The 25,898-nt window shown below is 37.1% G+C and overlaps 1 protein-coding gene across 4 annotated transcripts in view; it reads right to left on the minus strand.

The window, feature by feature from the left end:
• The window catches only part of NCKAP1 (NCK associated protein 1), a 117,918-nt gene extending 92,431 nt beyond the window's left edge, over positions 1-25,487 (minus strand). Inside the window, exons 1-3 of one of the 4 annotated variants that reach the window (XM_003253818.3) lie at positions 24,631-25,487; positions 11,292-11,309; positions 10,124-10,234 (exon numbers count right to left, since the gene is read on the minus strand). In XM_003253818.3, coding sequence (XP_003253866.1) covers positions 10,124-10,234; positions 11,292-11,309; positions 24,631-24,738 — 237 coding nt within the window. In that variant the 5' untranslated portion in view covers positions 24,739-25,487. The remainder of the gene's footprint in view (positions 1-10,123; positions 10,235-11,291; positions 11,310-24,630) is intronic. The other 3 variants (XM_030804257.1, XM_003253817.3, XM_030804258.1) reach the window with 3 other exon arrangements.
• Positions 25,488-25,898: the final 411 nt, after the last annotated feature.

Consider the following 25,898-nt stretch of genomic DNA (forward strand, 5'->3'; position numbering starts at 1 on the left):
ACCATCAGCTCTCATCTCAATGATGGCAAATTTCCTAACTATTCTCCCTATTTTCACCTTTGCTCTCCTGCAGACTATTCTCTACCGAGTAGCCATAGTGATCACAGTCATATCACTTCATTCCCCTATTACTCCCCTCCCATGGCATCTCAACACACTCAGGGTAATTAGCTAAGGTCCTTACTATGGTCCAGAAAGCCCTATATGATCTGTCTATTCATTACAACCAATGGCACTTCATGTCCTACCACCGTCCCCTTCAATCATCTACTCTGCTCATAATGCCCTCCTTGTTTCTGAACATGCCAGGCATACACCCACCTGAGCCTTTGGAGCTGCGGTTCCTTCAGCACAGAATGCTCCTCCCCTAGCTAAATTCACTTCCTCATATCTTCAGATCTCTGCCCTAATGCTTTCTTCTCAGTAAGGCCTTTCCTGGTCACCCTAAGTAAATTAGCATCTGCCAGGCAATAGTCTTATGCGTTTACCCTGCTTTGTTCTTCCTAGAACTCTTTACCTGGTATTATATTCTTATTTGTTCATTATTTATTTCTGTTCAACATAATGTAAGCTCTATAAGAACAGAGACTTCTATTTGTTCACTGCTGGAATCTTCTTCCAGAACAGAACTTGGCTCATAGAAGGTGCTCGATAAAGGACTTATATAAATAAATGAATAATCAGTGGAGAATGTGATGGAAACATACATATGCAGAACTTAAACTAATTTGGAAAGGTCAGGGAAAGCTTCTCTGAATGGTGACATCTAAGCACAGACCTGAAAGACAAGTTAGCCTAGCGAAAGAACATGGGAAAGACAGACTATTCCAGAGAGTAAAAAAAGGTCCAGAGGCAAAAGAAACATGGCCATTTGTTCAATGAAAGTATAAACATACTTCCCCAAATACAACACTGCTTTAAAAAAAATAAAGCAAGCAAATATATTTTCCTTAGGTTCTACATTCTATCCTACACTAGACAATGGGAACTAACATAGTATACTAGCCTGCATACTCTTGGCCAGGGACCATTAATGTACCTATTTAAAATATTCTTGGCCAAGATGAGTACTAGGAAGAATAAAAGAAACTAAGTACTCTGCAACATGTGTTATTTATTCCATTGTAGCTTTTACTTGGCAATTAACTTTACATCTGACAAAAGGTAGTACTGAACCTGCCATGAAGAAACAATGAGAAGATAACATGCTAAAGGTACTTAAAAGGTACAAGGTTAAAAGTGGCTAAAGGCCCCAAAGAAATGACCAAGGAAACCAAAGTTAAAGGTCAATAGGTGATTAGGTAGTGATAATGTCCTCTGCTACTATGAAGGGCATCAAAATCACCACTGCAGCCAAACGGACTAACAACTGTTTGAAAGCTGAAAAACTATCACTTAGAGGCAAGATATAACTTCAGGAAATTTGAAGAGTATGGAAAAATGATTACAGATGCCAGAAGTGTATATACTTGAAGGCTATGCTATGGAACCCTAGTGTAATGCTCATTGGCAGGCTCATTTCCAGGAAAGCAGAAAGTCTCTTTGAGTTGAAGACGTTATGAATATAGTTTAGTATGACAAAAATATATAGCACATAAGATGCACAAAATAATATTCTGAAACCACAGGTAATTATATAAAAAGGATAAGGAGATGTTTTAAAATAGATGTGTTTTGGGATCATAAGAACCACCCTTGAGAATATGAAAAAAGGTTTAATAATTCATTCACACACAAATTCTATATGCAACTTTAGGGTATTCTCAAACTCACGAAAATTCAGTGGAAAAGCACAGGTAAAATCATTACACTGAAGACAAAAATATAATCCATAATGAAAGCTATACAGCAGGCTTTTACAAATTATCTAGATTGATGTTAGAAGACAGAAGGTTAGAGGAGAGTAGGTACCAGGAAAAAAAAAAATTATAAAAAGGTGACATGATTATCAGGCCAAATAAATTTAAAGAAAGTAAAAAGGCTTATAACTATAATTTCAGAAAGTCATGGTATAACTATGAAACTGTAAAATAATTTTAAGTAAATGACAGAATTTAGGAAGAGAGATTCCTTTTCTCTTTAAGGCTAAATATATTATTCATCTTACAGCCCCAAGTGTGACAACGGAATGAAGAAATGCAAACCAAGCACTTAGGCCTTTACTAATATTTAATTTTTTTCAAGCAACATATAATAAATATAGTATCAGAACACTGTATAATTACAGAACCAAAAAAAAGCATTAACAATTTTGACAACATGAAAACAAAAGGATAAATGGATAAATAACCAAGGATGAGGATATTAAAAAAAAAACTATAATAAAGTTAAAAAAGGAAGTAATAATGATCCAAAAATACTAACAAAAAACACTGGGAAAAAGGCTTGAGAGGGGAAGTAAGGGGAAGTAAACTGAGCAAGCTAAATCCTCATCTTTTGCTGCATAGCAGAGAGACTGTCTAAAGTTGGTAACTGAAGTTATAAGGGAATAAGCACATTTCTAGCAGTAACCTGTAGAAATTCAAAAAATAGAAGTTCCCTCTGAGGAATATGACTAGGGTGGGAAAAAGTAAACTAGGAGATATTCACTTTTCATCCTAAATTCTTCTGGACTATTCATTATCATGTATTCATGTTCTTTAGGCAAAATAAAAAACAAAAAATTTAAATCACTTTAGGTAGGTCACCAGTGCTGATGCAATTCCCTGCCACTATTTGACCTATTTCAATTACTTTCCAAATATATCAAAGCAAGGCTTACTTGCATCTCCTGAGGAGTTCTTTTATTTATTGTTTGTTCAAGATAGAATTAAAGACTTTTACATGTCTAAGAGTCATTCACAACTCAATACTGATGATACCTTTTTAAAAGAACATTGACATTTCAGTTAATTCTCACTGTATCAAAATTCTTTAAATCCTGGCAATGTTTAATTGGTCAGGACCAAATATTCCTTTGAGTTTCCATTAGGGTATATATATTTATTCATGATGAAGTATGTTGTTACAACTCCCAGTTACATTATTTTACGGTAAGGTGATTCCTTCTAAACCAAACTCTTATTTGTTGGCCTACTACATGCCAGTCAACAGGGATTCAAAGATGAGTGCGTGGTCCAGGAAGATGCAGATGTGGGGTACCTCAGAGAAAGTGATTGTTTTTTGTTTTGTTCTGCTTCCCCTGGTGGAGGTTGGAGGGAGAGAGGAAGGGAGGGCGAAAGTAGGAGAGATTGGATGGCATAAAAATCAATGTTTGGATTAACATGGCATTTGTCCCAGCAGGAAATGTAGACCTGAAGGGGATAAATTCAAATGACATTACAGTGGGGAACCCAGACAAGTCGTAAATGACTAGTTTGATATTTTTTACAAGTCAAAAGGGATTCTGAAGGTTCTAGTTTAAATAACCAAGTGGATGGTGACAGCTCAAGGGGGGAAACACAAAAGAGAAAAAAAAGGTAGGATAATCACATGTTCCATATTGGATAAAAAGTTTTCTGTTTAGCTTGTAGAGCTGCCCAAAGGCGTAGCTAGAATTCAGTTCTAGAGCAGCAGTCCCCAACCTTTTTAGCACCAGGGACCAGTTTCATGGAAGACAATTTTTCCATGTACGGGGGTGGAGGGGTGGGGGATGGTTTGGGGTGACTAAAGCACATTACATTTATTGAGCACTTTATTTCTATTATTACATTATAATATGTAATGAAATGATTACACAACTCATCATAATGTAGAAGCAGTGAAAGCCCTGAGCTTGCTTTCCTGCAACTTCATGGTCCCATCTGGGGGTGATGGGAGACAGTGACAGATCATCAGGCATTAGATTCTCCTAAGGAGCTCGCAACCTAGATCCCTCGCGTACACAGTTCACAATAGGGTTTGCGCTCCTATGAGAATCTAATGCCACTGCTGATATGATGGGAAAAAGAGCTCAGGCAGTAATGTGAGTGATGGGGAGTGGCTGTAAATACAAATGAAGCTTACTGTACTACCACTCACCTCCTGCTGGGCAGCCGGGTTCCTAACAGGCCACGGACTGGTACCTATCTGTGGCCTGGGGGTTGGGGACACTGATCTAGAGCACAGAATATAGGAGATCGTATATGTACTTAGTTGAAGCCACAGCAGTAAGTGTTTTCATACATATACACTACAGGGGGGAGAAGTCATTTAGGAATACCCACGTTTAAAGGGTACCCAGAAGAAAAGCCCAGCAAAGTTGACCAAAAAGTCAAAGAGGTAAATGTTAACAGCTTCCATTCTTCAAGCGCAATTTGTCACACACTGTACTATGTGCTTTAGGAAACAATGAACTACTCCTTGAGATTGGTATTATCACCATTTTAGAAATAAAAATAATGATACCTGGCCGGGTGCGGTGGCTCATGCCTGTAATCCAGCACTTTGGGACGCTGAGGCGGACGGATTGCCTGAGGTCAGGAGTTTGAGACCAGCCTGGCCAGCATGGTGAAACCCATCTCTACTAAAAATAGAAAATTACCCAGGCATGGTGGCAGGCACCTGTAATCCCGGCTACTCGGGAAGCTGAGGCAGGAGAATCGCTTGAATCCTGGAGGCAGAGGTTGCAGTGAGCCAAGATCATGCCACTGCACTCCAGCCTGGGCAACAGAGCGAGACTCTGTCTCAAAAAAACAAAACAAACAAAAAACAAACAAAGAACAATGATACCTTAAGATGTTAAATAATTTGCCCAAAATCATCCTGCTAATAAGTGGAAAGACCAGAACTCAAATTCTGGTTTACTGAATCCAGAGTCCATCCTCTTAACCAGTATGTTACTATCTTAATAGGAGTCATGACAAAACAAGGAATGCCCTCTTAAAGACAAGTTCAGGAGGAGTTAAATATGCCTACCGTTTCCTTCTAAGTCCTTACCAAACCACAGTGCACGCATGTGTCAAGGGCCTCCCTACACCTGTCACCAATTCCATCACCCCACCCCTAAAACACATTTATGTTTTTAGGAGCTGAGACTCTTGCTCTATTTCTGGGTTACTTTCAATAATACCATTAATACGACATATTTGAATAGTTCTACTAAAAAGTACAATCTTTTTTTAGCTAAAATTAACTCCATAACTTTTAAAAAGTATCGATAAGTTCAGATCCTGACATAAATCTAAGGCAATGTTTGAATACAAGTGAAAGCTGGTTATGTTAGAGTGTATCAAGTAGTTCCATTCATTAATAGGACATTTATTTAGTGCCTCTTATGTATCAGGCACTAGGGATAAAACATTTTTAAAAGGCTCTATTGCTACGCCTCTGAACCAATTTTAATGTTGATTGTCACACTTAGAGTTGCTTTGTCTTTCCTAGAGTGACTTTATAAGCTACTTAAATAAAAAAAATGTTTTACATAACATCTTATAATTCTATGTTCCTTGGGAGAGGGAATAATACCTATAACATAAAAGATTCCTCTAACATAGGAAAACATAATGTTCAAATTATTTCAACAATAGCCCGTGTCCTAGTCTAGAATCCCTCTATCACTCTTGTGGCACTCTACTCACCAGCAATGTCCCTATTCTTAAAGACTTCAAGATCTAATTCAACATATATAGGATAGTAAGTTTTATCATTTTCTCATTAATTTGGAAATCAAATCCAAAATTTTACATTAAAATGTGCAATAGGCTAATTCCATAATAACACTATTGTGCCAGATAATATTTTTACTGTTTTAAAAAACACAAACTACCTTTTAGATGTAACACAATATAGGAAAGAGAAAAAAAATAAGTTTAAAAAATATTGGAAAAAAATTAGAAAAGTTTTAACATACACCTGAATATTCGCTTACATTGCCTTTTAGGTTTCCTGAGCCAAATAATTTTTATGTGTTAATAAAATAAGAAAGGAGTTTCTACTATTTTCTTCATCCAGAAAAATAAAAGATTCCCCTCCATGTACTCTTAAGAAACCTACGGGAAACAAATTTCATTTGAGAGTTACACTTTTGAAATAATGAAAGCATTTATATTATAGATAAATAAGACAATCTTTCAGCTCAAAAATACTTTGCTTAATCTGAAATTAAATGAGGAACTCTATTAATACACATAACCTGGCACACATTAGATAACAAGTGGCTGCTATAATTATAAAACTGGTATGGCTTTTATTCATTTTGAATTTCATTTAATCAGCTTGCTTTGAAGCATATGAGGCATTTAGTTCAACATCATGACCCAAGGAAAAAACCTCATTCCTTGGTCCCAGATTTTCCCTAAATCCAGAATTAGAAATACAAAACTTGTTACAACTGGTCACAAACAAGAAAGTAAAAATGACTCAACAGAGTCCAACATCATCACTGAAGAAGTCATGCTATGTACCAATCCTGCTACCTGTCAGCAGTGCCTTCCTTTGTTGCATATCAAATAACTATGTGCTCAAGGATTCTTAAGGGATTAAAAAGTATGGAGGTGAGGGCAGTTACTAAAACAAAACAAAACAAAACAAAATAAAAAATCAACAGTTTTTTTAGCTGCAAGATAAAAGCAGAATTTTGCAAGAATCCATTTTAGAAACTTCAAAAAAAAAATATTTTGAGGCTGGGCGTGGTGGCTCAAGCCTGTAATCCCAGCACTTTGGGAGGCCAATCTGGGAGGATCACTTGAGCCCAGAAGTTTGAGACCAGCCTGGTCAACATAGCAAGACCCCATGTCTACAAAATATACAAAAAGTTAGCCAGATGTGGTGGTTGTGCCCCTGTAGTTCCAACTACTTGGGAGGCTGAAGCAGAAGGATTGCTTGAGACCAGGAGGTGGAGGTTATAGTGGGCTGAGATTGCTCCACTGCACTCCAGCCTGGGCGACAAAGCAGGACCGTGTCTCAAAAAAAAAAAAAAAAAAATTTATTGCATTTTCACCAGAAATCTGTTTTTATGAGTACCTTTTCTGAAACTGGGGGACATGTGTTACTTGTAAGACATGAATCAGAGTAGAAATAGTAATAACCTAGGTCCCTGAGAAAAAGTAAGCATGTTCTATTTCACACATTTACATAATAATCCAAAGCACAAGAATAAGAAAAAAAGAAAGAAAAGACTGTGATATCAATACCACTTCTACAGTGCACTTAGTAGCCAGAAATCTGCAACCTCCTATCAACCCCAGACGCTACTATCTTTTCCAGTCTTTAAGCTCCATCAACTAATTCAGTAAGTTAAAAAATAATAATAAAACTGAAACGTCACTTCTCATGTCCTGATTAAAGCCAGCTAGGAACTTCTCGCCAAAATTTTAGCAGACCCAGATCAAAACTGAGATCACAAGACTTTACATATGCCCAATACATAGTACTTCAGCAGGTAAAAAAAACAACAGAGTAGCATTACAAAGAATAGTTGTAAAGGCAATATGAAAAAACTCAGGCTTTGCAAACAAAACAAAGTAAATACTACAAGTAAGTCATAACATTCAACAACATTGTACAATCAATTTTATAGGTTAAGCACAGAATTACCACACCACCCAGCAATTCTTTCATAGGTTTATAAAGCCAAGAGAAATGAAAACATATCCATACAAAAACTTTCACATAAATGTTTATAGCAACATTATTCATAATAGGCAAAAAAGTAGAAATAATCCAAATATCCATCAACTCATGAATGAATAAATAAAATGTGGGATATCCACACAATGGAGTATTATTTGGCAATAAAAAGAAATGAAGATTGGGCACAGCAGCTCACAGCTGTAATCTGAGCGCTTTGGGAGGTCAAAGTGGGAGGACTGCTCGAGCCCAGGAGTTTGAGACCTACCTGGGCAACATAGCCAGACCACATCCGGATAAAAAATTTAAAAAATTTTAAAAACCAGCTGAGCATGGTGGTGCGCACCTGTGGCCCTAGCTACTCAGGAGGCTAAGGTGAGAACATCATTTTAGTCTAGGAGTTGGGTGTTACAGTGAGCTATGATGGCGCCACTGCATTCTACCCCGGGTGACAGAGTGAAACCCTGTCTCTTAAAACAAGAACAAAATACTGATACATGCTACAACTTGGATAAACCTTGAAAATACTATGTTAAATGACAGAAACCAGTCACAGAAGACCACATATGATATTATTCCTGATGAAATCTTCAGAATAGGCACAGAGACAGAAAGAAAGTACCTCAGTGGTTGCCTTGGGGCAGGGGTGTTGGCAGGAAATCAGGGGTGACTGCTAATGGACACAAAGTTTCTTTGGGTGGTGATGAAAATGTTCTGAAATTAACTGTGGTACTCGATGCACAACTCTGTGAATGTACTAAAAAACATTGAAACTGTACACTTTGAATGGCTGAATTATATGGTATGTGAATTATATCTCAATAAAACTTAAAAATATCGATTTTGTGCTTCAAAAGTTAGAAAGAGAACTATTAAAAAACAAAAAACAACACCATGATAATAAATAGTTTGCCTGGCATATCAAGAACAGCACCAGATATTTATAATTCTAAGGAAAGACCTAATATTAAGGAACAATGCATATTCTCACATATAAGTTTACACACAAACACATATGTAAACTAAGCTTCAAAGATTCTCTGAAGAGCTCATGTCAGAAATTTTGTGAGCTGTAAGAAAAATAAGTGTATATAAAATTAATATAAGATAGATTTTCATAACAAAATCTCTCTTTTAGAGAGAGTATATAATCTCTCAGATGAGGTAGCCAATTAATGTCAGTAACTAAAAAAGAGTTCTCCACACAAAAGTGTTAAGAAGTGCAAGTTTTGAATCACCTATTTTGCAATCAGCAACTAATTATAACGCTTTAACATACTGATATAATTATGAAACAATATTTCTGGCTGGGCAAAGCAGCTCATGCCTGTAATCCCAGCACTTTAAGAGGTCGAAGCAGAAGGATCCCTTGAGCCCAGGAGTTCAAGACCAGCCTGGACAACATAGTGAGATCTCGTCTCTACAAAAACAATCTTTTATGAAACCTCGACTAACCTGTACTCCCCAAAAACAGACTTGATTTTTTTAAAAAAATGCCTTAAAAAGCACTTTATCTGACTTATTTTTATTAGTTCGTACTAGCATTTTCTTTCTACATGAAAGTGTTTTTAAGTAAAAGTAGTATCAACAGGCTAAATACAAATCTTCAATGAACATACATGATTTGAGAAAACAAAAAGGTGACAATGTATCTTTTTATTTTTAAACTAGTCAAGTGCAGTAGTGAGAAGGGGGCAAAGAGTAGAACAAGGAGCTGGATCTGTAACTGATGGGGAACAATCAATTGAGATAACTCACTATTTTTGGACCAGCTGACGATATATCTTTTCAACAGAGCTTCTCAAAATTATGAAGATCATATGTGAGAGGAAATTTCTAAACTAAATTTCTATGTAAAGCAAAAGAGGCAGCAAAGATAGTAACAAGAAAATATCAGAGAAAAAAATAAAAAGAGAAGATAGGCAGAAAGATTCTGAGTCAAATTTATATAAAAATGCCACACTGAGGCGAAAAATAACTCTAATTTCCCAAAAGTAGTTATCCATAGAAATTATTATAAAGATATGTAAACATATCAGGAAGACTCTGAATATGACCTTTCTTCAGTATACTAAGAAAAAACTTTCCCACATGAAAAGTAATATGGGGATAACAAAGACCCTAACACAATCATTTACTTGTACTATTTAATCTTTAGAAATCATTCTGTCAATTATGAAAATACTAGAAAAACAAATACATTTTAAAACTAAATACAGCTAACTACTTAAAACAACAGCTCTATGCAGACATTTACTAACTTCAACAGGAAGTTTATGACTATAAGAAACAAAAATATCCCAAGTATTCACACAAGAATTTGGAATATATACATATCTATTACCTTACTCTTGTTGCAATTTGAAAGGGAATAAATATACAGGAATCTAAGATCTTATCTTTTCCATGTCGCTAAGAGTTATTTTTTCCGGTCTCAGACATAAGAATATTGTCTCAAAAAAACCCTTAAGGTATATAATCTGAATATCAAAATGTTAAAAATTAGGTAAATAAGAGCTACTATAAGCACTGTGTTGACCACTGTTTCTCTAAAAGATGGTTAAAATCAAGTAATAGAAAAATTTAGATAACTTACATTGTTGTTGCGGGTTTCTACAGCAGGGAATTTTCTGACTATGAATTTCACAGCAGATTCCAGGTTTTTGTCGATAAGGTAGGATGGTTTTGCCTTGGGGTCTCCACATGCCTATAAAACAACAGTAATAAAAAAAAGTGAAATGCACCCTTCTTCTAAAATCAAAAATAGCAAATCTGCAATTAGAAATTAAAGAGATATTTATTGTTTTTGGTGAGCAGGTGATAAAATGAATAGGCAAAGTGCAGGGATTGTCACAGCTGAAATATGCAATGGGAGACAGTACAGAGATGTTCTTCTACTGAAAAAAATGCATGGAAAGTTTCAAAGCAGTTAGCGCAGAACAGCAGTGAAGGAAAAAGCTCAAACCTAAAAAAAAGAAAAGAAAAAAAAATTCTTGGTTTGAGGTAGGATTGTATTCATCTGAAGCTAATAAAATATTACAAAATTAAATATTCAGTAGAGTACTAGACATGTTTCTAAGTGTTATAAAATAAAAGCTTATGTTTAAATGTCTTTTCCAAAATGTTTTCCTCATTCACTTTAAACATTTTAATACAAGAGCCCTAGTTCAAAAGAACTGGAAGCTGCTAAAATTGTCTTTATAGTGCTAAGGTGTGTTGCCTGATTCTCTGGACATCTGAGTTACAACACTGTTTTCCATCATACCAGCAGCACTTCAAACAATGAATCTACATCTGTTCTATATATCATAAGCACAGAACAAATGGATATGTTTACGTTTTGACCATATCAGCAGTACAGCATTCTCTGCAGTAAACTGTAAGGCACTATACAAATGTAAGGTATTATTATTAGAAAGAACTTTCTACCTGAACTATTACAATACAGAATATAATCTTGAATACTGTTCCTGTTTCATTACGTGACATTTAATTAACTGCTTGCTAGCGAGATGCTATTCCTTAGGGAATTACTAAAATTACAACATTTCTATTTAACTTCTTTTTATTGCATTTTAAAAAGGATGTGTCCTTTGAAAAGTTACATCTGTCTGCCATGTGTGAGGAAATACACTACTGCAATTTTATATTTTTCCATTGTTTACTATGGCTATGTTGTGGATTGCAGAAAGAGAAGTTATGAAACATGAAACTGATCTGAAAGCGGGCAAGCGGGCAGAGGGAAGGTGAAAAGCTTTGCAAACCTTCCAAACTTGTCCTTGCTGGGGAAGCATTGTAATAAAAAGAGAGAAAATTACGTGTAAACAATGATTGTCAAACTATGATATACGTTTCAGAAGAAAATTTATGCACTGCAGACTATGAATAACAGAACAAGATTAGAATTATATGGTGCTACAATTTTAAAGGTATTCTAAGTAGCGAGTTTTAGTATAAAATAAATTTATAGAGTTTATACTGTTCATATAAATACTACTGTGTACGTGTACAATCAGGTCAGTTTCTTGGTGCTCTTTCTAAACCAACTTAAAATAATACTAGAAAGAAGGAAAATAAAGACTACATGCAGCTATAAAAACAGGAGCAAAACCATCAGTGAAATTTTACATACCTTAAAAAGAAACGGTAGCCGAGAATAAAAATAAATCGTTATTGGATGACTTCTGTATTTCAGCTCAAATTGTAACTATTTTTCAAACATCACCTAACTTCCTACCATGCCAAAGTATAAAAATCAATGTTAACATTCCTATATTTTCCAAATGGAAATAGGAATGCAGTAAGAAATCTCTTAATTCTCAAATATAATTAAATAAAACAAAATCTTAAGAAATTTAGAACTTCATAATCTTTAACCAGACTGACATTACTACTATGTAAATTCCATTTCAACATCATAAATATTAAAATATATCCAACTTTCCTTGAGTAGACTATCATTTCTTTAAAATATTCTTAAAATCTTCCAATTTATATTCTTCCCCCAAATATTATATAATAGCTAAGAATAATAATCACATACTAAAAATTTGCCCAAATAGCTATACATTAGCATTGCCTTACATAATCACATAATAAAAATCAAGTGTCATAAACATGCTTGAGGTAGTGCAAAATCCTAAAGTGATTCCAAATTATGTTCAGTTTTTTCATATGTATTGTCTTTCATATTCTAACTATTGAAAAATTTAGCTATCCATTCCTCTATTAGGGACTATTACATATAATGAAAATGACAGATCACCATATCCATTTCCCACAATCACAAATTTTACTGTTTAAGAATGTAAACATATAAACAACTTCTTTGGTTGATAACCAAACAAGTGTGTGTGTGCATGTGTGTGTATTCACACATACACATATATAAATGAGCAGCTCTTCCTTCTTACACTGAAAACAAAAAGAACAGAATTTCATTTTGTCCGAGTCCAGTGGCTCACACCTGTTAATTCCAGAACTGGGGGCTAAGGGGCTTGAGCCAGAAGTTGGAGACCAGCCTGGACAACACAGCATGACCCTGTCTCTACAAAAAAATGTTTTAAATTAGCTTGTAGAGAAGTAAGCTCAGGGCTTTAAGAGAAAAAAAAAATTATAAGGGTGTGGTGGTGCACAACTGTACTCCTAGCTACTTGGGAAGCTGAGGGAGAAGATCACTTGAGCTCAGGAGTTCAAGGCTACAGAGCTATAATCACACCACTGTACCGCAGCCTGGGCCACAGAGTGAAGCTCTGTCTCTTAAAACTAAAATCTAAAAAAAAAAATTCAGAAAAAAATAAAGGACTATATAATCTGCTTTCCCTGGAATTGATTTACCTTTTCCACACTGCTCAGTGGACCTTATCTAACATACTTAATTGGGAGGCAGTATGTCTGAAAGGTTAAAAACAAATATTCTGGAATAAAACTGGCTGAGTTTCAATTTTCATGACTTACTAGCCATGGGACCTGGAATATATTACAAAATATCTCCTAATCTATGTTTCTTCGTCTGTAAAATGGGGAAATTAGTACTTACCTCACAGGGTTATTATAAGGATTAGAAGAGAGATAAAGAAACCATGTAAAGCATTTAGCAAAATGATAAGCACATAAGTGCTCTAAAAATGCTAGCTGCTTTTTAATAATAGCTATAATGATGATAATTATCCAAGTCTAATATGAATAGTAATCATAGTAGTAACAGTCTTTATCATAATATATATAGAACTAGCAAGTTAGTGTTAACTTCCTTATGCAACTATTAAATACAATTCCCTCTCTCAATCAAATATTTCCTTTATTCACTTTAAGCCTAAACATCTAAATATAGCCTAAATACAGCCTAAAGTCTACATTTGTTGTAACTGTACAGAGTTTAACCTAATTGTTAAGAGCCTGAGTTTCAAGACAGGCTGTCCATGTTTAAAATCTTGGCTCCATCACTTAACAGCTGTGTACCCATGAGCAAGTCATTCTCCCTATCTGTGCCTTAGTTTCTTCAACTGTTAAACAGATAATAATTACAACCTATGATAAAAAGTTTTTATGTTCACTACATGAAAGTGTTATCTGTAGACTTTACAAGAGTATTTGGCATACCAAGAGCTCCCAAAAAATGCCAATTAAAAATAAAAGGTTAATAGATACAGAAGTACTGGGCCCCATCTTATCTTTTTCTAAAATCCACTTACTTGATTTATTTGCTTAACAACGAGAGACACTTGTATGGGGAATACTTAGGCAGAAAAGAAGTATATGAAAAAAATAAACTGACATGACTAAAAGTTATCAGCTAGGTAAAATATATCCTGGCAAAGAACCATAACAAATAATTCAGGTAAGAAGGCTGATTGGGCATGGTGGCTCACAACTGTAATCCTGGCACTTCAGGAGGCTCAGGTGGGAGGATTACTTGAGGACAGAAACTAGAGACCAGCTTGGGCAACATAGCAAGATCCTATCTCTACAAAAAAATTTTTAAAAAAACTTTAAGGTTTCCTACTATACTAAAACAGTATAGGAAAATTCCAACTAACCAGAAGTTATAGTTTATAAAAATTCATCTTATTCCCCACCCAAACTCAAAAAACTTTCATTTTAAGGACAAGAAAATCACAACTTGCATTTTCAGAAAACAGCCTGCTACTGGTATACTTGAAACCATATATCTTCCTATTACATCTACAATATTACACAAAATTAATCCTTAACTCAAAAGTTATCACCTTTTGAAGTATCAAATTTTTAAAAACTAAATACATGATTAAACTTAGTTATCAAAACATTTTAGACTAATATATTTCAGAAAGACTTACCAGAAAGACGTAATCAAAAGATTTAACAAATTACCAATTTAATTAAATATTTGAGCACTTCTATCCCCCCATACTCCCAAAAATAGAAAAAAAGGAAAGGTGAATACAGTGTAAAATGATGTCTAAATCCCTGAATTTTGTAGCCCTACCAAAAAAAAAAAAAACTTTTGCAGAGAATTGACTAAAAGAGGTATTTCACTACACAGAAAGAAAACTATGTATAAAGTACAGAATTGAAAAAACAAAAACTCCAAGTACCCTGTTTTACTTTATTTTGAGTCAGCATATTTTCATAAGATAAAATACTATAATTTCAAATTTCAGAAGATCTAACATAAATTTAAATATTTATATACTTAAATTTCCAGTTCTCAGAATTGGAACTCTATTCTCCATGAATATTCTAATTATAATATTTTAAAAGTCAGGATTATTTTATGTGGCAGATAAAATTATAGTGATGTTAAAGGATACACTTAAACATAGTAATTAAAACCCTTGTCTCTTGGGTCAAGTGGATAATAGCCTATATGACCTTAGGCAAGTTGCCTAACCTCTCAGCCTCAGTTACCTAACCCATAAATAGAGGATATTATTACTACCTACTGCATAGGGTACACTGTTAAAATATTTAAAAGATAAGATACACATAAACTGTTTATTTTGGTGCCTGGCACATATGTAGTTAATAAGTAAGTTCCAAATAACTTTTTAACTAAAACTTGTTTATATACATGGATATACATAGTGAGTTCTCAATTATGGAAACAAGATTTTCCATAAAAACAATTCTAGGCTGGGCTCAGTGGCTCACGCTTGTAGTCCCAGCACTTTGGGAGCACGAGGTGGGCAGATCATGAGGTCAGGAGTTCGAGACCAGCCTAGCCAACACGGTGAAACCCCGTTTCTACCAAAAATACAAAAAAAAAAAAAAAAAAAAAAAAAAAAGCCAGGCATGGTCTGGCGCCTGTAATCCCAGCTACTTGGGAGGCGGAGGCAGGAGAATCGCTTGAACCCGGAAGGCGGAGGTTGCAGTGAGCCGAGATCGTGCTACTGCACTCCAGCCTGGGCAAGAAGAGTGAAACTCTGTCTCAAAAAAAAAAAATTAAAGGTCAGTAGTCAATTCAATATCTCTAAGTTCCTTTTAAAACACAAATCTGATATTATTAGTAAAAATAAAGGACAAGGATGTTTCAGAAAACTACACAATATATTATCCAGGCCACAAAAGAAACATCTTTGATTAGCAACATCAAACCTAGGCCCTATGCCATTTTAAAGTATGACTTTAAAACAAATCTTTCTGCCACTCTACCACAAACCGCCATACTGAAGCCTTTCCTCAAGCTGTTACAGCATAAGATTACATACCACAGCTCAACTTTACATGGTTAATGTTAATATTTTTCCAAGAACTTACCATGATGACAACAAAAAAACACAGATTTTTAAAATTCCTCTATCTATTCATAAGAGACAAAGCAACAATCAAGACACAAAAAAACCAGACTGCTCAAGAGCTCACACCTGCAATCCCAGCACTTGGGGAGGCCAAGGCAGGAGAATTGCTGGAGCCCACAAGTTTGAGACCACCTTGGGCAAGAGGGAGACCCCGTCTGTATAAAATATTTAAAAATTAGCCAAACGTGGTGGTAAATATCTGTGGTCCCAGCTACCTGGGAGGCTAAGATGGAAGGACTGCTTGAGCCAGGGAGGTTGAGTCTACAGTGAGCCCTGTTCACAACCGCTGCAAACTCCAGTCTAGGCAAGAGTGAGACCCTGACTCGAAAAAAAAAAAAAGAGAAGAAAAAAAACAACAAAACAATCAAGATACAAAAGGTGTTGGAAGTAATAAGAACATTTACTGTGCAATTATTGTGTGCAAAACACCTGTGCTTTAGAAATTATCTAAACTATCACTCAACAGAAAGGAAAGGAGCTTCTGAAAAATTAAGTAACTTGATCAAGATTTCACAACTACTGACAGGACCTACAGAGAAATTCATACCTGATTCCAAAACACTATCTAAACATATATGTCCCCTCCCAAAAATAATGTTTACAAACATGCTCCACTTATTCAAAACCTCAGCTGCTTAAAATCTCAGGAAGCAGTTGCTATCACAGTAAAAATCTGATCAATTCAATCCGTTTTATTTTTTTGAGACAGCATCTTGCTATATTGCCCAGACTGGACTTGAACTCCTGGTCTCAAGAGATCCTTCTGCCTCAGCCTCCTAAGTACCTGGGATTACAAGCACGCACTACTACTGTGCCTAGCTTCAGTTTTATTTTTTAATTTCTATTCTAACTCAGGAATAAAACACATTCCTTTGCTAAAATATGGAAGAACAATTATTTTCTAGTACAATAATTGGAAAAACTGCCAAAATAGGGAAGAACAAAATGATTTTCTAGTACAATGAATTAATTGAAAAAATATGAACAATATAATATCTCAGGAGTCAGAGTGAGAATGCTATTTGTGAGGGCACAGAAACCAGCCCCATCTGAATAATGTCAAGGATGAGGAGAAAAATACAAAATGTAGATTTATTAGTATAAATCTAATTTATACTAGAAAGAGGAATTTGACTTAATAACCAAGAAACACCACACGTTTTGCAAAATTGAAGGAAAAAAGGGACAAAGATTCTTCCCTGAGTTTTCAACAAATTGAAATTAATACCTAGAAGAAGAACAGACATTACCTGAAATTATGGAATGTAAAAGTAATATATACCTATCATTATCTTATGTTCCAATTTTTTAAATAATGAAAATTTTACAGTATGAAAATTGTCCATAAGTACCAGAAAACCTTGTATCAAGAGCAAAATAAGACTCAAATTCATCAGTAGTTAGCTTTCCGATTATTTTTTTCCTCCTGTGTTATGATGTATATTTTGGCCAACCGATCTGCTTTAAGTTAGCACTTTCCCTCTATCTTAGGTAGGTAAAAAGAAAAGAGAGCAATCTACTGCTAATAACTTGGATTAAGAGGCTTGATAACAAAGTATACTGAAATTATTGGAAATGCTTTCAAATTAATGTAATTTTATCAGTAACTACCTCTTAAATGGAGCCAATAATGAAGATCTAAAAGTACAGAAATCACAGTTATTGTCCTTTAGACACAAGTTCTGAGAAAGTCATGAACTTGAAAAACTTCAACCCATTATACACTTCAAAATTATTAAAAATTTTAGTGATTCAAAAAAGAAGAAAAAAATTTAGTGATTCAAATGAGTTATTAATTACCATTCCATTTACAAGAAGATACATATGTCACTGCTGCCTTTAAACAGTTTTCAGCTTCCAATATACAGGATCATCTCAGTTTATGAAGCAAAGGTGTTTCTGCAGTTTTTTTAAGTATATATATTGTCGCACCTTTGCAGTTAAAAAGAAATTGTTATTTAAAGGACTACTGTGGAACACATACTTCTGAAATACAAACAATTATTTTGTCTCAGCAGTAAGTAGATATCAAACTGTATCAGGCAGTAAAACAGAATAGTGAGGAATGTTTCCTAAAAGGTAGTCTTGAGCTTAATTTAATCTGGGGGTGGTGGGGGGGAAATGAACATTTATTAAGTGTCTACTATGTTCCAAGCCCCAGAAATAGAACTAGTAACAACAGCCACCATTTACTCAGCTCTTACGCTTGTTACAAGGCACTGTACTAATACTTCCTATGGATTAACTCATTTAATTCTCCTCTTAACCTATGAGGTTAATAAAAGCGTATTCCAAAAACGTGAGATAACTGGAATATCTATTTAAGATTACAAGAGTTAGAATCAATAAGACTAGCAAGGCTTAGAAAGCCAAAAAATAGAGCTCGAAGCATAACAGGAGCTGAGAGCAAGTAAGTACCATGGAGCTGGTTTTGCTAGTAGAGAGCCAATGTGCAGCCTTGCAGAAATTTAGTTATAACCCAGACAACTAAATTAAATCACTACAGTTAATAATTAGCAGGAAAATAAATTACAGGTATTTAAGAACTTACATTTCACTTATTGCAGTAGTTAACATTGGAACAATTTCCGGGATTTTTTTCTGTTCAAGTTAAGTTTGGGTCAGCATCCAGATGTATGGAATTTGTAAAAACCTTCCGCCGGGCGCGGTGGCTCAAGCCTGTAATCCCAGCACTTTGGGAGGCCGAGGCGGGCGGATCACGAGGTCAGGAGATCGAGACCATCCTGGCTAACACGGTGAAACCCCGTCTCTACTAAAAATACAAAAAATTAGCCGGGTGTGTTGGCGGGCGCCTGTAGTCCCAGCTACTCGGGAGGCCGAGGCAGGAGAATGGCGTGAACCCCGGGAGGCGGAGCTTGCAGTGAGCCGAGATTGCGCCACTGCACTCCAGCCTGGGCGAGAGTGCGAGACTCCGTCTCAAAAAAAAAAAAAAAAAAAAAAAAAACCTTCCAAGATGATTCTGTTATGTATCCCTGGCTAAGAACCACTGATCTCCTCACTTTGTAAGTAAACTACAGCCCAGAAAGGTTAAATAACTTGTTCAAACTAAAAAAAAAAGTATCAGAGCATTATCTAGAATCTAGCTCTCTCAACTCACAGAATATTCTGCAAGTACGGAAAATGTTTAGAAAATAAGTGAAGTTTAGAGGTTATATGCCTGCAAGAAGAGCATTACTATTTTATACTCTAACACAGTCACGCATTGCTTAATGTCATCAGATGATTTCGTCATTGTGTGAACATCAGAGTGTACTTACATAAACCTAGATGGTACAGCCTACTATACACCCAGGGTACATGGGATATAGCCTACTGCTTTCACGCTACAAACCTATACAATGAGAATACTGTAGGCAATTGCAACATAATGGTATGTTTTTCTGTATCTAAATGTATCTAAACATAAAAAAATACAGTAAGAATATAGTATTATCTTACGGGACTACTGTGTATATGCAGTCCATCATTTAAGTGTTATGTGAAATATCATTATGCAGAATGACTGTATTTTGTTATCTTTATACAGATGCTCCTCAACTTAACAATAGGGCTATGTTCCAATAAACCTATCTTTAATTGAAAATATCATAAATCAGCCAGGTGCGGTAGCTCACACCTGTAATCCCAGTACTTTGGGAGGCTGAAGCGAGTGGATCGCTCAACCCCAGGAGATAGAGACCAGCCTGGGCAACACGGTGAAACCCCAACTCTACAAAAAAAAAAATACAAAAATTAGCCAGGCATGGTGGCATGTGCCTATAGTCCCAGCTACTCGGAAGGCTGAGGTGGGAGGATCGCCTGAGCCAGGAGGCAGAGGCTGCAGTGAGCTGAGATCATGCCACTGTACTCTAGCTTGTATGACAGAGCTAGACCCTGTCTCCAAAAAAAGAGAAGAAAATGCATTTAACACACCTAACCTACCTAACATCATAGTTTAGCCTAGCCTACCTTAAACACTTACATTAGACTACAGTTGAGTAAATTATCTGGTAATACAGTACATTGCAGAGTATCAGATCACAAGAAAGTATCATACCACTTCCTACTGCATGCCATAGCTTTTGTGCCAACAAGAAGTCAACAAATTGTTAAGTGAAACCATCACAAGTTGGGGACCCACTGTATATTCTACTGAATAAAAACTCTGCAATCTGAAATAGTAACTAGTTAGTTTCCGTCAGTGCCTGCCTGAAGTTTCTATTCATACTTCAAAACCAAGTACAAATGTCACTCTCCTCTTTACCATCTCTCCCAGATTATAATCTTTAATTCCCTTCTCAAGACTCCCACAATCCTACTTACACACTGCATTTTAGTTAAATATCTATACATCTCTCTCCCCACTAAGACACTAATTTCTTGGCACTAGAGACTTCATCTTAATTTACCTCTATTTCTCTCATGCCAGGGAACACATTCAATAAACGAAGAGTAAATGAATAAATTAAAAGGGAAAACCTCAATATTTGAGAGTAACTGAAAGAATAGCTCATATGATGGCTTATAAAACAGTTTTAAAGATGCAATTTTATTACTATCTGAAATAATCAACCATGCAATAATAAAGTATTTTCCAGTATACGTTCTTCTACTTAAAACAAGAGAATCATTTCAAACTGGCACATATACAACCCTCCTTACAAACTAACAATTCAATAGCTTATAAAGTTATAAAGATGGGCAGACAGTGAATTTTTGAAGTCACTCATTTATGTTATGTTTGAGTTTTTGACAATAAACATATATTCCTCTGGTAATCATTAAAAAATTTTAAAGTTACTTAACAATTCCATAAAGGAAACAAAAGATGGATTATTTACCATTGCTACTTAAAAATTAAAAATAATTATTTTTCCTAAGCATCTCTGGAAAATGCTTCTGCATCTGATTGACCAAAAGAGAAAATAACGCCCTAAGTGGAAACAAATACAATACTGAAAGGGAAGACTAAAACCAGTTCCCCTCCCTTTACCCTGCACTGCTCCCTTCACAAACATCTTTTCTTCCCCCACTAAATAAGCAGATACCGGCTAAAGACTTTCAATTTTACAATGCTATTCCTGTTAAATTTTTCCTTAGAAAATAAATTTATCCAAAATAATGAGAAAAGGATAGAGAAAAAAAGAAAAATATTCCTCTAATGTTTTTAAAGAAGTAAAACTGCATTTAAACCACCACAATACTCCATTTTAAAAAGTTTGTAATAGTTGTATGGGTTTTTTTTTTCCTCGTTCTCTGTCCTTTACAGTACAGGCAAAAATTTAACAGGAGGAAAAGATGCAAGTATTAACTGAGATCTTTTTAATACAGAGATCAATCTCATGTTGGTAATGGTGGAGGAAAAGAAAGGAGAAGGAAAAAAAGAGTAAACCACACACAAAAATTTAACTCAGCAAAATGTTTTCTTTGGGTATTTGGCAGTTTTGTTAAACAGCCATACAATTTCAGAAAAACAATGTTGCCCAAAAAAGATGCTCAGATTCCTAAATACTATTTTCACATATTATCATCCTCTATCTTCAGAAGCAATTCTGTGAAGTAGGTAGGGCAGGCATTATGCTCCCTACATTACAGAAAACTAAACTGAGTTGTTATTGTTTAAAATGAAACATAATTTCTACTCTACTACTTCACCATAAACTCATAGAGATAGAGCTGGAACAGACTTTAGTGTTCCTTTTACAGTTAATTTTCCCCGTTTTACAGATGAGGAAAAGTGAAGCTCAAGAAAGTCAAATTACTAACCAATGTTACAGAACTCTCAGTGACAGCATGAAGATTGGAATGCAAGTCTGTTAACTTCTGGCCCAGTGCTCTTAATCCCACCACCACACAAGTTGCCATGCTAGAACCTTTAAAAATGTTACAAATCTCTACATAAGTGAGTCACATTATTAGGTCTGGAAAAGGGAAACCACATATTTAAAAAAAAAAAGAAAAGGAATTAAGCAACAGGTAAATTTAAATGTAAAGCTACCAATAACCTTCAAGTCTTTTCCCTAAAACCTGCTTTTATGTGTTCTTACATCCTCCATCAAACTACAAGTTCCCTAAAATTCCCATAAATTGCAAATATTAAGATCTCAAAATTTTTGACTGATGAAATTAAAAAAAAACATTCTTCAGTAATCATGCTCCAACTTCCCTAATAAGCGTCAAAGCATATTATTGACAATAGTAAGTTACTTTACTTAACTATTTTTCATTGTATACGTTCAGTAAAATATCATTTCCACTGTATACTTCCAATTGAAACAGAGTAATTAGGTCTGGTGGACAATCTAATGCACATGCATTAATGAAAATGTGATAATTGATTGGCAAACATGTATTATGAGGTGGAAGGTTTTTTTTTTAAGACTAGAAGAGGTTGAGATTGAAAAGATTATGTGGTTTATAATGCAGTAAGAATGCAGACAGCATGAACCTAATAAACACATGGTGAACAGATCTTACTCACTTCTTTGGCAAGATATTTGAACAAATGTTTCAATTCCTAGCCAGCTGGGAAGATATGCCAGACTCACAGACAATTCTATAGGCTGAAAGATCCAAAATCTTATCTGATTCATTTACATGCAAAATTACACAAAGGGAGCAAACCCAAGGGTATTATTATTAAAACTAGAGCACACAGGTTTTGAGAGAGAGGAGGGAAATAATTCATTCATTTCAACCTGGCCTAACTGATAAGGCAGCATCAGATAAGGCCCTAAATACTCTAGTAAAATTACACTGTCCCTGCCCAGAGAAAATTCACACTCAAGAAAGGTAAGCAATGTATTTCTTAAGAAACTAAAAATATAAGGCAAGTGCTAAAATACAACGTTTCAATAAATCAAAATATTTGACATGGATATAATAATGATCACATTCAACGCATTTCAACTTTCACAAGTTCAATAATACAAGAGGCTGAAGCTTCCCAAAACAGGAAGTGAAAAAAACAGTGCTTTTGAGAAAAGGCAGTGAACTGGAATTATGAGAGTTCAAATGTCCAGAATTTCATTTAATCTTATTTACAAAGGTGGGATATTAAAGTTTCATTGCATTTATCCCACAAAAATGTTTAATAAATGCTTAGAAAAGGTATTTTGCCCAAATACCCAAATCACTTTTGATGTTACTCTCACTTCCTCTTTTAGAAACCATCATAACCATTTCCTTTAAACCACAATACCACAGGTCTAGTAACTTTTATAATATTTGACTTGCTCGTTTTTGGGCAAAATTCATATAGGAATCAATTTCCAAGTTTTTTAAGCAGCATAATCTCTCCAAACAGTTCAGGTCAACGCAACCTCTAAGTAATACTATTTAAAACTGAATTATTCCTAACCTATATAAATTTATAACCTAGGCTCCTTGGTAAATGCAGAGGGGCTTCTTTGTCATGACACTAAGCTCCCGCCACATAAAAGGTAACAAACTGAGTAAGCATGTTGCAGTTACTCTCCAGATAGCACTGGGTTTAGAGTAATCAATCCTTGCAATTAGGTGAGCGACCAGATTTTGTCCTTATCCAAAATTTATCATCATTAAACCAGGGCACTCTTTAGAATTAGTGTCTACATCAAATTGTAAAAAATAGATCAATTTTACACTCAACCACTTGGAAATGAATTTCAAAAAAAAAAAAAAAAACTTTCTTTAGAAGCCCTCTCAACCTACAATGTATTGCTATGATTAAACTAAAAGGTAACATTCACGATACATTAAAAAGCCAACAAATATAGTTACGAAGATATGACATCAAAGACACATTGGAAACTCAATGGATCTAAATTTTCCAAATATCTCTTTTTCTCTTTATCAAATTGTTTAAAACTTACCAACCTTGCTTAAGGGGAGAGATTTTGTTTTGTCCTAGGATAATGAATGTAGTATTTATACGTTCTATCTTTACATGGACTTTTCTAAACTTCCAGTGGTCTTCCACTCCTTACTGTACTGAGGACAGGTAAAAGCCTTTAAATGGGCCTATTAGCTATAGTTGCTCAAATTATCAGACTATGCTATAAATCAGCAGTAATTGCAACATTTTTACGGTTTTTATTTTGTACAGACACCGAACTTTAAGAAATGGTAATGGAAAATCTAACATGAGGAGGAGTACAGGGGAAAGGGTAGAAGGTTGTTATTCCAGTTCTAGTGACTCACAGCCTAGAAGTATTTCAGAAAATTGGTTCCACCCTCACTTCCCCCTCCTCTCCACCTTCAAAATGAAATAATCCCAAATCGTCAACATACTCTCAATGGCTTTTTATTTAGCAAAATAAAATAAAGTGGCAAAGTGGAGGGGATACGGGATTCATCCAATCAGCCCTTCTCTACCCACATTCCCACACCAAAAAATGGGGATGTGGGGTGTAATCCCTGTTCACTGCTGCCATCTCCACAAGAATATGGAACACTCAAGTTTTCCTACCCACCTAGAATTTCGCCCACCCACCATCCTCCCTTTCCTGTGGGCCCCGTCATGGGGGCGGGGGCGCCGAGGAGGGGACAGCTCCCGGCTCCCAGCGGCGCCCCCACCCCGTGCCAGGCCCAGCGCCGGATCCCGCCGCCGGGAGCCGGGAAATGGCTTCTCTGCCTTCGGCCGGCCGGCGAACCACAGGGAGAGGCGCCCGGGACTCCGCATTAGGCCGCGGCGCATCCAGGCGACCCCGGGCCGGGCCTCGGGCGGCGACGCCGAGATTTCTGCACCCGGCGCCTCCCGCCGCCCCCACCCCACGGCCTCCCTTGCCCTTCATCCCTCCCGGGCCCGCCCGCCTCCGCCGCGGCCTCCCCGGCCCGTGCGCACCTTCTTGATGTTGTAGAGGCGGGTGAGCATGCCGACGCCCCGGTCGTTGAGGATGGTGAGCTTCTCCGCCAGCTTCTGCTGACTGGGCTGCAGCACTGAGCGCGACATGGTGGTGGTGGTGCCGCCGCCGGCCGCCTCGCGCCCAGTCACTGGCCCGCGGCCTCCGCAGCAGCCTCTCTCGGGCCTCCTCCCCTCCCGCCCGCGACCTCCGCCTTACGAGAGCGCGCCCATGGCCCTCGCGCCCCAATCCCGCGCCGGCGACAGAGCTAGCCGCGGCGGACGCCTCGGAGCCCCTTCTCCCGCAGCAGCCCGCGCCCCGGCAGCCTCCTGCCTTCCGCCCGCCGCCCTTCCGCCCCCACCCCCGGCGCTCTCCGCCCCAGCCCCCAACGAGCCGCCTTCCCCGGCTCCTCCACTAGGTGTGGCGGCGGCGACGGCGGCGTCTCCGGCGGCTGAGAACGAGGCCGCTTCCCGCAGCCCCGGACGGGCCCTCGGTCACCTGATCGGCAGCGCCGGCGCCCCCGCGAGGCCGGACGGGGAACTGCGGCCTACGAGCCCTCGGCCTGGCCTCGCCGCTGCGGCTCTGGCCCTGGCCCTGGCCCGGACCGCCCACTACGCCTGATGCCGGGATGGGAGTCCCAAGCGGGGACTGAGTGGGGTCGCGTTCTGTGTGCTCTTTCCACTTCGCCCCACACCCCACTCCTTCAAGTTCCCAAAAGTTGCCTTTCCGCACCACCCTCCTAAAGAAACCGGCAGAAACTCTGCTGGGAGGCGGGGTGTTTTCCAGGCGAGTTTCGCTGAAGAGTGGGCTGGTGGCTCCAAGCGCTTTTTCCTCCCACTGCTTGACAGGCGCTCGCCGCAGAACACAGCAGATGTTGTGCTCCGCGAGGCGGGGATCGCCTCTGCCAGGCTCCCCAGCCCATCCTCAGTCTCCCCGCCTGGAGCCAGTTTGTGAGAGAGGAGGTCGGAAGTGAGGGTAACTCAAGTCCTTGAGATAATCACAATCTAGACTGTCGGCGAGGAGCACCCATCCGGAGGTCCTGGCATGTGGAAGGCAAAAAATAAATGTTTGTTCAATGCATAAAGGAACCGCTCCCATTTTTTTCCAGCCTCCACCCTAAATCCCACTTCTTCTTGGAAACATTCTTCTTTGCCATCTCATTATTTTTCCTGATCAATTTCTTCTTAGCGACACTCCAAGGCTACTCCTTTGTCAAATGTATTAGACATGATTCCAAAAGTGAACTAATTGAGGACTTACGTAATTGGGG

The sequence above is a fragment of the Nomascus leucogenys genome, chromosome 22a (assembly GCF_006542625.1).
Source record: "Nomascus leucogenys isolate Asia chromosome 22a, Asia_NLE_v1, whole genome shotgun sequence".
Lineage (NCBI taxonomy): Eukaryota > Metazoa > Chordata > Mammalia > Primates > Hylobatidae > Nomascus > Nomascus leucogenys.